This window comes from Haliotis rufescens, unplaced genomic scaffold (genome assembly GCF_023055435.1).
Source record: "Haliotis rufescens isolate VD_foot unplaced genomic scaffold, xgHalRufe1.0.p SCAF_18, whole genome shotgun sequence".
NCBI classification, from domain to species: Eukaryota; Metazoa; Mollusca; class Gastropoda; order Lepetellida; family Haliotidae; genus Haliotis; species Haliotis rufescens.
Genome location: NW_025963868.1, coordinates 16,742,501 through 16,757,084, shown reverse-complemented (window position 1 = coordinate 16,757,084; position 14,584 = coordinate 16,742,501). Strand labels below are relative to the sequence as shown.

The window sequence follows — 14,584 nt, the reverse complement described above, 5'->3', positions numbered from 1 at the left end:
TCTAAGGATTCGGCCTTTGTTCGAACTGCGGGGGCATATTGGATTTCAGAATGTTTCATCCCTAGTGTGTTCAGGCAGTGTGTAAACAAGGCTCACACGGACATCTTGTGTCTCAACAGTCTAACAGGGCTCACACGGACATCTTGTGTCTCAACAGTCTAACAGGGCTCACACAGACATCTTGTGTCTCAACAGTCTAACAAGGCTCACACGGACATCTAGTGTCTCAACAGTCTAACAGGGCTCACACAGACATCTTGTGTCTCAACAGTCTAACAAGGCTCACACGGACATCTAGTGTCTCAACAGTCTAACAAGGCTCACACGGACATCTTGTGTCTCAACAGTCTAACAAGGCTCACACGGACATCTTGTGTCTCAACAGTCTAACAAGGCTCACACGGACATCTCGTGTCTCAACAGTCTAACAGGGCTCACACGGACATCTTGTGTCTCAACAGTCTAACAAGGCTCACACGGACATCTTGTGTCTCAACAGTCTAACAAGGCTCACACGGACATCTTGTGTCTCAACAGTCTAACAAGGCTCACACGGACATCTTGTGTCTTTGCGTATGATACAATAGCATTGCGAACTGCGTCGTATGCCTATCTGCTTTGATGTTTCACAGTACAAGTCTTTTTCTTTTTAAAGGTGAAGCACCCTTAAAAGCCCTCTCGCATTCACTATCAAAACTTGATGTTACTTGTAGATGAGAAGACATGTTGTTGTTGGGACGTTGCCCATATTCTTGTAATGTTTCACAACTGTTATGTTGGACATCTGTTGGCACACTGAGAGATGTGTTCAGAATTACGTCAGTTCTATCATCGTAACTTTATCCCTAATGTAATATACTAAGATCCTGATATCAACGCGCAGTTTTAGTTGAGTGATATAATGTCTTTCTATTTCTGTGCTGGCATTTACCATATATTTTTCTCCTCCAATAACCGATTAATGGTTTTGGTCAAATTCCTCACATGTGTTCAATTTTGCGATCAACAGATTGTGAACGTCCCATATGACCATGCATTTCTAAAACTTTTGCAAACAAGAGTGATGTGATGTCATTATTCTTCTGTGGATGTTTTTCTTGTTGGCTAGAAGCAGAATCAACGTTAGTGTCCCCGTCACTTCGGCTCTTCTGCTTATTCAAAACCCCTGTCTAAAGAACATCAGAGTAAATAGATACTGCTATTAACCCGAACACGTCTGAAACATGCAATTCCTTTGATTACCCTGCCTCTATTACATCATAGCTATAGATTCCTGTTTCGGCAGTCACCAATACTATACAGTTTTTTAGACTTTCAACAGACGTCCTCTTCAAAGCCATCTGTCTGCAGATAACACCTGTTCTGACCGCTTCCTTCGTATGTTGAAACTAAAAGCTTTTGGTTCTCAAACTTTTGAAGTAACCGTTGCACAGAAATTGAATTTTCATACATTGATATTTTCGAGTCAAGACTATAAACATTTTTGTTTGAGTTGTGTTGTAACTCCGGTTTGCATGCCTTGTATCAGGGGTGGTCATACCAGTACACGCTATTAATGTGATGTGTCACTGAACTTGAGTGATTTTAGATGTGTTCCCTTTGTCAACTACTTGAAAGTTAATTTTTGCTACCTCACCTCAATTCGGGCAACTGTCATGCCAACATCCGATACTGTATGACTGTCACTTTAAATGTTGATTTCGTTGAGATTTTTACCTTTTCAATTTTACTTCATGCATCTATCTTTTGTGATTACTGTGGAAAAGTTTCTTTTGGCCGTCAGTTGATGTGTTCACAGGTAGCTTCCTACCACATTCTCACTGTCATTGATCAGAAAACAACCCACAGTGATATTGTTATGTACAAAATCTCATTTATTACATTATCAAATTGCACATGATTAGATGACGATGTACGCAGGATACTTCATGTCATCACTTATCGCTGTCAGAGCACACATTCAATATATCTACAATAAAACAAGCTATCAGAGAAATACAATGAACAATATATTAATTTTCAATGATACATTACTGTACAGAAAGGTACTGATGACATAGAATTTCATACAAAAATAATCTGGATTTACCTAATAATCTTCTCTGTGACCTTGGCGAAATCCAATGACCTTCTCACTACAAGATGTAACCTGTGATTTGATCAGCCATTGAGGAAACCTTTATAGAAATGTCTTGCGGGTTTCTGAACGACTGTGATATGTTGTTTCGGTGTTGTTTTGGGTATGTGATCTGTTCTGATATGATTAGCTGATATTATATTTTTGTGAATCCATCATGATATTTTTATGAAGGTATTAGATCAAATGTGTGATACTGTGTGTGATCTGTCATGTTATTTTGGTATTGATAAAGTTCTTTTGATCTGTTAAGTAGGTATTATTTCTTGTATGTTATCTGATGTGATGCTGGTTAGTATTTCTTGTGCTTAAGTAGCTGTGCCAGAGCCCATTGGGATGTGTGTGTGTGTGTGTGTGTGTGTGTGTGTGTGCGCGCGTGTGCGCGCAGTGTGCTTATATGTTTTTTACATTTTACACCTATAAAGCATCTTCATGGGTAGAAACATACCACATTGTTTGTTCACATGTCAAATAGGACTCCGAAACAACAAACATTTCCAAACATGTTTCATCTGATCTTTTTTGCGTTCCATCTAAATTTGTTGTGTATGTCAAGATAGTCCTAGTGTCTCATGATGGATACAATAATGATGGCATTTGTGTGCCCCCTAAAAAGATAGGTTTTCTACATACAGCAAGTTGCTGCTAACCTAAGAGGCATGGGAATTATCAGAGCTTCTCTATGTGTCTACAGCCTGACTGACACAGATCTCTATGTAGGGGTGTAACTATGAGACACATTCAAATCCACATAGTTTAAATGATAGTTTAAAGGATGCCTTGACCTGTGTCCACCTAGGCTATGTGGGTGATTGAGGTCTAGGGGACCAACAACTATATGGAAGGAAGGATAAAACAAGGCCCAAATAGAAGTAAACCAGATGCACACAGTCTTGCATACATTTTGAGAGCAGCAAATAAACATACTTCACCAATCAGTGATAGTCAGTAACGAAGGATACATCACACACAAACCTAGAAATGTCCGAGAGTAGGGTCTAACCAGGACATAAACATAGAGTCTACTTGTACCTGAGGTGGAGCCCATGTCCAGAGACTCACTGACAGTATTTACTGTATTCCCCACCTAGAACTTCAGGTCACACCAAATCCCCAGGAGACACAAAATACCGAGTGAAACACAAAGTAACACAAACTATACAAAGCAATGTATATTGATCGCCAGTGAAAGAAACAAACAACTCCTTAATATATCAGAAAGTCAATAAAAACAAAAACATGAAAAACAAATTAGCATGTTGAATGTATAATCATGGTGTTGAACAAGCAACAATAGTGCAGTCCAAGCATGATACAAAACTAAGGTGTAACAGAGCTACAAGAGTGAGTTATACTTGCAGGGCCAGACACACACAGGTATTGAACAGGGGAACAACGTACTCACCTCATAGACCATTCCCTATAGTCTACATGTTTACATATTTACACTGATAATAAATATTACATACACAATGTTTCACATCCTTATCAAACCCCATCAGAATGAAAACAGAGACATACTTAACTGGGCGAGAGAGATGTACATGGACCAGACACAGGAACATGCCTATAGTGAGGGAGATGTGCATGGACCAGATACAAGAACTTTCATGCAGTGAGACTGATGTACATGGGCTAGACACAGGAACATTTCTGCAGTGAGACTGATGTACATGGACTAGACACAGGAACATTCCTGCAGTGAGACCGATGTACATGGGCTAGACACAGGAACATTCCTGCAGTGAGACCGATGTACATGGGCTCGACACAGGAACATTCCTGCAGTGAGACCGATGTACATGGGCCTCGACTAGACACAGGAACATTCCTGCAGAGAGACCGATGTACATGGGCTAGACACAGGAACATTCCTGAAGTGAGACCGATGTACATGGACTTGACACAGGAACATTCCTGAAGTGAAACAGATGTACATGGGCCTGGACTAGACACAGGAACGTCCTGTAGTGAGACCGATGTAATGGACTTGACACAGGAACATTCCTGAAGTGAGACAGATGTACATGGGCTAGACACAGGAACATTCCTGAAGTGAGACAGATGTACATGGGCCTCGACTAGACACAGGAACGTCCTGTAGTGAGACCGATGTAATGGACTTGACACAGGAACATTCCTGAAGTGAGACAGATGTACATGGGCCTCGACTAGACACAGGAACGCCCTGTAGTGAGACCGATGTAATGGACTTGACACATGAACATTCCTGCAGAGAGACTGATATACATGGGCTAGACACAAGAACATTCCTGAAGTGAGACCGATGTAATGGACTTGACACAGGAACATTCCTGAAGTGAGACAGATGTACATGGGCTCGACTAGACACAGGAACGTCCTGTAGTGAGACCGATGTAATGGACTTGACACAGGAACATTCCTGCAGAGAGACTGATGTACATGTGCAGACACAAGAACATTCCTGCAGTGAGACCAATGAAATGGACTTGACTAGACACAGGACCGTTCTATAGTGAGACCGATGTAATGGACTTGACACAGGAACATTCCTGCAGAGAGACTGATGTACATGGGCTAGACACAAGAACATTCCTGCAGTGAGACCAATGTAATGGACTTGACTAGACACAGGACCGTTCTATAGTGAGACCGATGTAATGGACTTGACACAGGAACATTCCTGCAGAGAGACCGATGTACATGGGCTAGACACAGGAACATTCCTGCAGTGAGACAGATGTACATGGGCTCGACTAGACACAGGAACGTCCTGTAGTGAGACCGATGTAAAGGACTTGACACAGGAACATTCCTGCAGTGAGACAGATGTACATGGGCTCGACTAGACACAGGAACGTCCTGTAGTGAGACCGATGTAATGGACTTGACACAGGAACATTCCTGCAGAGGGACCGATGTACATGGGCTAGACACAAGAACATTCCTGCAGTGAGACAGATGTACATGGGCTAGACACAAGAACATTCCTGCAGTGAGACAGATGTACATGGGCTAGACACAGGAACATTCCTGCAGTGAGACCAATGTAATGGACTTGACTAGACACAGGACCGTCCTATAGTGAGACCGATGTAATGGACTAGACACAGGAACATTCCTGCAGTGAGACAGATGTAGATGGACTAGACACAGGAACATTCCTGCAGAGAGACCGATGTACATGGGCTAGACACAGGAACATTCCTGCAGTGAGACAGATGTACATGGGCTAGACACAGGAACATTCCTGAAGTGAGACAGATGTACATGGGTTAGACTAGACACAGGAACATTCCTGCAGAGAGACCGATGTACATCGGCTAGACACAGGAACATTCCTGAAGTGAGACAGATGTACATGGGCTAGACACAGGAACATTCCTGAAGTGAGACAGATGGAGATGGACTAGACACAGGAACATTCCTGCAGAGAGACCGATGTACATGGGCCTGACACAGGAACATTCCTGCAGAGAGACCGATGTACATGGGCTCGACACAGGAACATTCCTGACGTGAGACAGATGTACATGGGCTAGACACAGGAACATTCCTGAAGTGAGACAGATGTACATGGGCTAGACACAGGAACATTCCTGAAGTGAGACAGATGTACATGGGCTAGACACAGGAACATTCCTGAAGTGAGACCGATGTACATGGGCTAGACACAGGAACATTCCTGCAGTGAGACCGATGTACATGGGCTAGACACAGGAACATTCCTGAAGTGAGACAGATGTACATGGGTTAGACTAGACACAGGAACATTCCTGCAGAGAGACCGATGTACATCGGCTAGACACAGGAACATTCCTGAAGTGAGACAGATGTACATGGGCTAGACACAGGAACATTCCTGAAGTGAGACAGATGTAGATGGACTAGACACAGGAACATTCCTGCAGAGAGACCGATGTACATGGGCCTGACACAGGAACATTCCTGCAGAGAGACCGATGTACATGGGCTCGACACAGGAACATTCCTGACGTGAGACAGATGTACATGGGCTAGACACAGGAACATTCCTGAAGTGAGACAGATGTACATGGGCTAGACACAGGAACATTCCTGAAGTGAGACAGATGTACATGGGCTAGACACAGGAACATTCCTGAAGTGAGACAGATGTAGATGGACTAGACACAGGAACATTTCTGAAGTGAGACCGATGTACATGGGCTAGACAAAGGAACATTCCTGAAGTGAGACTGATGTAGATGGACTAGACACAGGAACATTTCTGAAGTGAGACAGATGTACATGGGCTAGACACAGGAACATTCCTGAAGTGAGACAGATGTACATGGGCTAGACTAGACACAGGAACATTCCTGCAGAGAGACAGATGTACATGGGCTAGACACAGGAACATTCCTGAAGTGAGACAGATGTAGATGGACTAGACACAGGAACATTCCTGACGTGAGACAGATGTACATGGGCTAGACACAGGAACATTCCTGAAGTGAGACAGATGTACATGGGCTAGACACAGGAACATTCCTGAAGTGAGACAGATGTACATGGGCTAGACACAGGAACATTCCTGAAGTGAGACAGATGTACATGGGCTAGACTAGACACAGGAACATTCCTGCAGAGAGACCGATGTACATGGGCCTGACACAGGAACATTCCTGAAGTGAGACTGATGTAGATGGACTAGACACAGGAACATTCCTGACGTGAGACAGATGTACATGGGCTAGACACAGGAACATTCCTGAAGTGAGACAGATGTACATGGGCTAGACACAGGAACATTCCTGAAGTGAGACAGATGTAGATGGACTAGACACAGGAACATTTCTGAAGTGAGACAGATGTACATGGGCTAGACACAGGAACATTTCTGAAGTGAGACAGATGTAGATGGACTAGACACAGGAACATTTCTGAAGTGAGACAGATGTACATGGGCTAGACACAGGAACATTCCTGAAGTGAGACAGATGTACATGGGCTAGACTAGACACAGGAACATTCCTGCAGAGAGACCGATGTACATGGGCTAGACACAGGAACATTCCTGAAGTGAGACTGATGTACATGGACTAGACACAGGAACATTTCTGAAGTGAGACTGATGTACATGGGCTAGACACAGGAACATTCCTGCAGAGAGACCAATGTACATGGACTAGACACAGGAACATTCCTGAAGTGAGACTGATGTACATGGACTAGACACAGGAACATTCCTGCAGTGAGACAGATGTACATGGGCTAGACTAGACACAGGAACATTCCTGAAGGGAGACAGATGAACATGGACTAGACACAGGAACATTCCTGCAGTGAGACAGATGTATATATGACAATATTTATTTTCTCTGAAACTGCAGGTATGAGTGTTACAACATGTTCTTTTAACAAGGAGACTTACTGAATAAACCAATATGCAAATGTAGTTTTAAGAATCATTTGGGCATTGAAAGTGTGACATCATTGTCAGGGTCTGGAGTGACATCCTTTGCACAGCTGGATGCATGGATTATGTTATGACAGCCAATGTTTATTTGGGCCAAGCCCTGTTGTCTCCTGCTTTCTGAACTTGGACACTTCAACACCTCACTTGGTCATCCCCATTCTGACAATATTGCTATAGTTCATAAACAGTTATATACTCATGGCATGTACTGCTAGACTCCTCACACAAACAATTGGGTTCCTATTCATTTATACAAGAACATGTCATGCTCAGAATGGCTCCAGGTATATCTGAAGTCAGAACACATCATGCTTTACCACATGTCCTCCAGACTGCATGAACATCTGTACCCGATGTCCTCCAGATTGCATGAACATCTGTACCTGATGTCCTCCAGACTGCATGAACATCTGTACCTGATGTCATCCAGACTGCATGAACATCTGTACCTGATGTCCTCCAGACTGCATGAACATCTGTACCTGATGTCCTCCAGACTGCATGAACATCTGTACCTGATGTCCTCCAGACTGCATGAACATCTGTACCTGATGTCCTCCAGACTGCATGAACATCTGTACCTGATGTCCTCCAGACTGCATGAACATCTGTACCTGATGTCCTCCAGACAGCATGAACATCTGTACCTGATGTCCTCCAGACTGCATGAACATCTGTCCCTGATGTCCTCCAGACTGCATGAACATCTGTACCTGATGTCCTCCAGACTGCATGAACATCTGTACCTGATGTTCTCTTCAGGCTACACAGTACTGTGGCAGGTCTTGGCATCAAGCTGTACTTGGTACACACTGGCCAACACGTATTATTACATTACACTGTGATGTGAACAGGACAGGACTCAGTGTGGCCAGTATCATGTACCTCATGTATTTACATCAGCTTTCATTCACAGAAACAGGTTTTTTCCCACAAAACTTGTTCATTCAACACAACCATCTTTACAGGCTGAACTTCCTGGACAGGAGCACTGCCAACTATCACGCATATGTCCAGCCTCTGGGCTTTCACTGACTATTGTGGACATTGTTTGGAAGAAATCATGTCACTTTATTTCCTTCCTGTGTCTTCCTCCTTTGGCTTGCACAAGAAATGCTCCACCTACTCCCTCTGTCCCACACTCAGGGGCAGCTCAACACTATATCAATTGCAACTTAACAGCACCAAGAAGATTCTATTCCGATATCCACAGAGAGAGTAGGTGCACTTTAACACAAACTGTCTTCCTTTGCTTGAACATCCTCCTCACCGACTTGGTACAGCAGCTGTGCACGAGCTCTCCTCCAGTGCTTCCAGCTCATGTTCTTGTACACATATCATGGCAAGGCTAATAAGGCTCATTGTCTTTGCATTGATCTTGGAATAATTTTTGTATCAATTTTCCCCGAATGATAAAGGCAAGCTGTATATACATGACTAGTGCATTAAGAGTGGTGGTGCCTATGATGCAGATGCTGTGCTTCGAGACTGCTACAACAGGCAGCAGACAGATAAATGGTGCTCACTGTCCTCGCTAAACTGTGTTCAACTCTTCTAATTGTGCAATAGATTCATGGAAAGCTTCCAGTTTATCCAGCATCCATTCCTGGACAGATGCCTGTACATGTTTACAATGCTGCTGATAGAATGGTATGGAATTAGATTCCATATTGATGCATGATCCATACAAAGTTGTATAAAATGTTGCCACCAAGTATGGCAATGATAGTTTGTTTTACCATGGTTGGTGTGTAAAGAGTGAACATGTTCCTCCCACTGATGGTAGAGTCCCGGTGCACACATCTACACATTTGTTGCCAGTTTGGTCGTACTTAAACAGGCGGGAGGTAGCCTTGAGTCTGCATAATCACCACGGAAACTACTCAGTGGGTACTGTCCACTATATGCTGGTCCATATCTGGAAAGTGGAACCAAATGAATTCGTTAAATCATTTCCTGTGAATATACTGGCACCAGTATAACATTCCCTGTTTAAACATTATTTTTCTTCACTGAAACTTGACTTCAGCATCATTGTCAATGGATTATATTCTCAGATATGAACAAATATTTGGCACATCTTAATATTATGGAAATATATGGAAATAATGAGTTCAGTCATGTGTTTATAAGGCTTCAGTCATGTTAATAATGCTTCAGTCATGTGTTAATAAGTTTCCAGTCACATATTGATAAGACTTCAGTCATGTGTTTATAAGGCTGCAGTCATGTATTTATAAGGCTGCAGTCATGTGTTAATAAGGCTTCAGTCATGTTAATAATGCTTCAGTCATGTGTTAATAAGGCTTCAGTCATTTGTTAATAAGGCTGCAGTTGTGTATTTATAAGGCTGTAGTCATGTATTTATAAGGCTTCAGTCATGTGTTAATAAGGCTGCAGTCATGTGTTAATAAGGCTTCAGTCATGTGTTAATAAGGCTGCAGTTGTGTATTTATAAGGCTGCAGTCATGTGTTAATAAGGCTGCAGTCATGTTAATAAGGCTTCAGTCGTGTGTTAATAAGGCTGCAGTCATGTGTTAATAAGGCTGCAGTCATGTGTGTATAAGGCTTCAGTCATGTGTTAATAAGGCTGCAGCCGTGTGTTAATAAGGCTGCAATTGTGTATTTATAAGGCTGCAGTTGTGTATTTATAAGGCTGCAGTCATGTGTTAATAAGGCTTCAGTCATGTTAGTAATGCTTCAGTCATGTGTTAATAAGGCTTCAGTCATGTTAATAATGCTTCAGTCATGTGTTTATAAGGCTGCAGTCATGTGTTAATAAGGCTGCAGTTGTGTATTTATAAGGCTGCAGTCATGTGTTAATAAGGCTTCAGTCGTGTGTTAATAAGGCTGCAGTCATGTATTTATAAGGCTGCAGTCGTGTGTTAATAAGGCTTCAGTCATGTTAATAATGCTTCAGTCATGTGTTAATAAGTTTCCAGTCACATATTGATAAGGCTTCAGTCATGTGTTTATGAGGCTGCAGTCATGTGTTCAAAGTGTTTAAAGTTACAGATATTTTATCTTGCTTCCTGCTGTTGGCCTTCATCTTGTTGACAAGAGTTACATCCCTTTCACCATCTGTACTCACCACAAGGACATGTGAGCATCAACAGACAGTACACTTGTGGTGTTAGCCTAGTTTCACAGCTATGCCAACCTGTGGGACTCACCTGTCTGACCCTATGTCATCTGACTGACTTGTATATTCTCCACCAAATATCTGACTTGTGTCCCGATACACGCTTTCATTCGAGAAAGGATCTATGACTCGGTACTGGTTGTTGTTCCCCTTTGGATCCTGCAACAGAGAACAGAACTGAAGTACTGACATCACATCACCCTCACCATCTCCATCAACATACACTTCTCATGTTTTGCTGATGTTATGACACATCTACATTCAACATGTAGTAACTCATAGTCTCTGTTCACATACTGACACATTCAACATGTAGTAACACAAAGTCTCTGTTCACATACTGACACATTCAACATGCAGTAACTCATAGACTCTGTTCACAAACTCACAAATTCAACATGTAGTAACATAAAGTCTCTGTTCACAAACTGACACATTCAGCATGTAGTAACACAAAGTCTCTGTTCACATACTCACACATTCAACATGAAGTACGTAACACAAAGTCTGTTCACATACTCACACATTCAACATGTAGTAACACAAAGTCTCTGTTAACATGCTCACACATTCAACATGTAGTAACTCATAGTCTCTGTTAACATACTGACACATTCAACATGTAGTAACACAAAGTCTCTGTTCACATACTGACACATTCAACATGTAGTAACACAAAGTCTCTGTTCACATACTGACACATTCAACATGTAGTAACACAAAGTCTCTGTTCACATACTCACACATTCAACATGTAGTAACACAAAGTCTCTGTTCACATACTGACACATTCAACATGTAGTAACTCATAGTCTCTGTTCACATACTGACACATTCAACACGGGGTAACACAACGTCTCTGTTCACATACTCACACATTCAAGATGTAGTACGTAACACAAAGTCTGTTCACATACTGACACATTCAACATGTGGTAACACAAAGTCTCTGTTCACATACTGACACATTCAACATGTAGTAACACAAAGTCTCTGTTCACATACTGACACATTCAACATGTAGTAACACAAAGTCTGTTCACATACTCACACATTCATCATGTAGTACGTAACACAAAGTCTCTGTTCACATACTGACACATTCAACATATAGTAATATAAAGTCTCTGTTCACATACTCACACATTCAACATGTAGTACGTAACACAAAGTCTCTGTTCACATACTGACACATTCAAGACGTGGTACGTAAAACAAAGTCTCTGTTCGCATACTCACACATTCAACATGTAGTTACACAAAGTCTGTTCACATACTGACACATTCAACATGTAGTAACATAAAGTCTATGTTCACATACTCACACATTCAACATGTAGTAACTCATAGTCTGTTCACATACTCACACATTCAAAATGAAGTAACACAAAGTCTCTGTTCACATACTCACACATTCAACACGTAGTAACACAAAGTCTCTGTTCACATACTGACACATTCAATATGTAGTAACTCATAGTCTCTGTTCACATACTGACACATTCAACATGTAGTAACACAACGTCTCTGTTCACATACTGACACATTCAACATGGAATAATTTTTAATGGGAAGTTTACAGGATATACAACAACTTTTCCATTAGATCAGTTACATGAGATTGACAGTAATAAATGTATGAATAACACAATTTGACGCTGAAACACTTTTCCTGAGACCATATTCTTGAAATGACATAAACACTTACAGTCTACTTCCCCATTCCTAGGGAGGAAACCCCTCGGAATTCCTTAGAATGAATACATAGAGAAGAGTTGTCTGATCATTTAGAGTGTTTAATCTTTAACTCAGCATTTTAGCATACATTGTGAAACATAAATTTTTTTTGACTGCATGATCGCTCATGAACATCCTCGCTACGACCGATCCTAGTGCACAAAATAAAGAAATTCACATCCAAACAATCGTAGTATCGACTTGATCTGTGTCTAGACTGACAGTCACAGTCTTGCACAATCTGTGAATTTACCTTAGTACCCTTGACACATGTTTATAATCACTTTTCAATGATTGGCCAATTGATCTATGATGACCAACGTATGTTACGGACACAGGTTCATCAGCAACTTCTAAAATCTCTCCCGTCATGTCTATTGTATCTGCTGTCATTGTGACTTATTGAGGTAGTTCTTAAAAGACCTTTCTCCTCAAAATGATTATATTATTTGAATGCATTTGTTGTAAACAAACAAGAAGAGATGTTCCTGTAGAGCAAGTTGTGCATACATATTCTTATGTCACCTGTCTTTAAGAGGAACTATTTTATTCCACGATAAAGCTGGCTGTTGTATGGCTGTCAGTGTAAACAAGAAGTCAAACATACAAAATAAAAGTGTGTATAGATCCTTTGTGATATAGTGATATAAAAAAGTATAAGAATTGACTTTCACATTGTCTGAGATCATTGAAATATAAACCTTCAAAGAGAGAGGGCGAAAGTGTATGAATGGCTGAGCTTGTGAAAGTCAATTCTTAAGTAATTAACACAAAGTCTCTGTTCACATACTGACAAATTAAACATGTAGTTACAAAAGCCTCTGTTCAAAAAGTGACACATTCAACAAGGAGAAAACAGATTCAGCACCTTCAGAACAAGTATTTGTCACAGAGTGACGAAATATCCCCCGCCTGTACACCATAGTACCAAATATGAAGACAATCCAGCGATTAGTTCTTGAGATATTGTGGCAACACCGTTTTCCAACTCCAAAAACAGATTTGCCTGCTGTGACCTTGAAAATGGGGTCAAGGTCACCAAATCTGACAGGTGTATGCGGTGTCTGTATATACACCATAGTTCCAAATTTGAAGACAATCCAGCAATTAGTTCTTGAGATATCGCGGCAACACCGTTTTCTAACTCCAAAAGCAGATTTGCCTGCTGTGACCTTGACAATTGGGTCAAGGTCACCAAAACCGACTGGTGTCTGCGGTGTCTGTATATACACCATAGTTCCAAATATGAAGACAATCCAGTGTTTAGTTCTTGAGATATCGCGGCAACACCGTTTTCCAACTCTAAAAGCAGATTTGCCTGCTGTGACCTTGAAAATGGGATCAAGGTCACCAAAACCGACTGGTGTCTGCGGAGTCTGTATATACACCATAGTTCTAAATATGAAGACAATCCAGTGTTTAGTTCTTGAGATATCGCGGCAACACCGTTTTCCAACTCTAAAAGCAGATTTGTCTGCTGTGACCTTGAAAATGGGATCAAGGTCACCAAAACCGACTGGTGTCTGCGGAGTCTGTATATACACCATAGTTCCAAATATGAAGACAATCCAGCGATTAGTTCTTGAGATATTGTGGCAACACCGTTTTCCAACTCCCAAAACAGATTTGTCTGCTGTGACCTTGAAAATGGGATCAAGGTCACCAAAACCGACTGGTGTCTGCGGAGTCTGTATATACACCATAGTTCCAAATATGAAGACAATCCAGTGTTTAGTTCTTGAGATATCGCGGCAACAAACAGGTGGGACGTACGGACGGACGTACGGACGTACGTACGGACGGACGTACGGACGTACGTACGGACGGTCGTGAATACTATATCCCCCGCTTCGCGCTTACGCGCGGCGGTGGATAAAAAGTAGATAAAACACATTGTAGCCACTTACCATTACAGCTTATTAGATATTACACACACATTGTAGCCACGTACCATTACAGCTTATTAGAGATTACACACACATTGTAGCCACGTACCATTACAGCTTATTAGAGATTACACACACATTGTAGCCACGTACCATTACAGCTTATTAGAGATTACACACACATTGTAGCCACGTACCATTACAGCTTATTAGAGATTACACACATATTGTAGCCACGTACCATTACAGCTTATTAGATA

At 41.6% G+C, this 14,584-nt stretch overlaps 1 protein-coding gene across 12 annotated transcripts in view; it reads right to left on the bottom strand.

Annotated features, from left to right (window-relative positions):
- Positions 1–1,856: 1,856 nt before the first annotated feature.
- LOC124118894 (kin of IRRE-like protein 1) overlaps positions 1,857–14,584 on the bottom strand; it is a 410,728-nt gene continuing 398,000 nt past the window's right edge. For 9 of the 12 annotated variants that reach the window (XM_048398300.1, XM_046481198.2, XM_048398299.1 and 6 more), the window contains 2 exons: positions 10,733–10,860; positions 1,857–9,477 (listed from right to left, as the gene is read on the bottom strand). In XM_048398300.1, coding sequence (XP_048254257.1) covers positions 9,363–9,477; positions 10,733–10,860 — 243 coding nt within the window. In that variant the 3' untranslated portion in view covers positions 1,857–9,362. The remainder of the gene's footprint in view (positions 9,478–10,732; positions 10,861–14,584) is intronic. The other 3 variants (XR_007221847.1, XR_007221848.1, XR_007221846.1) reach the window with 3 other exon arrangements.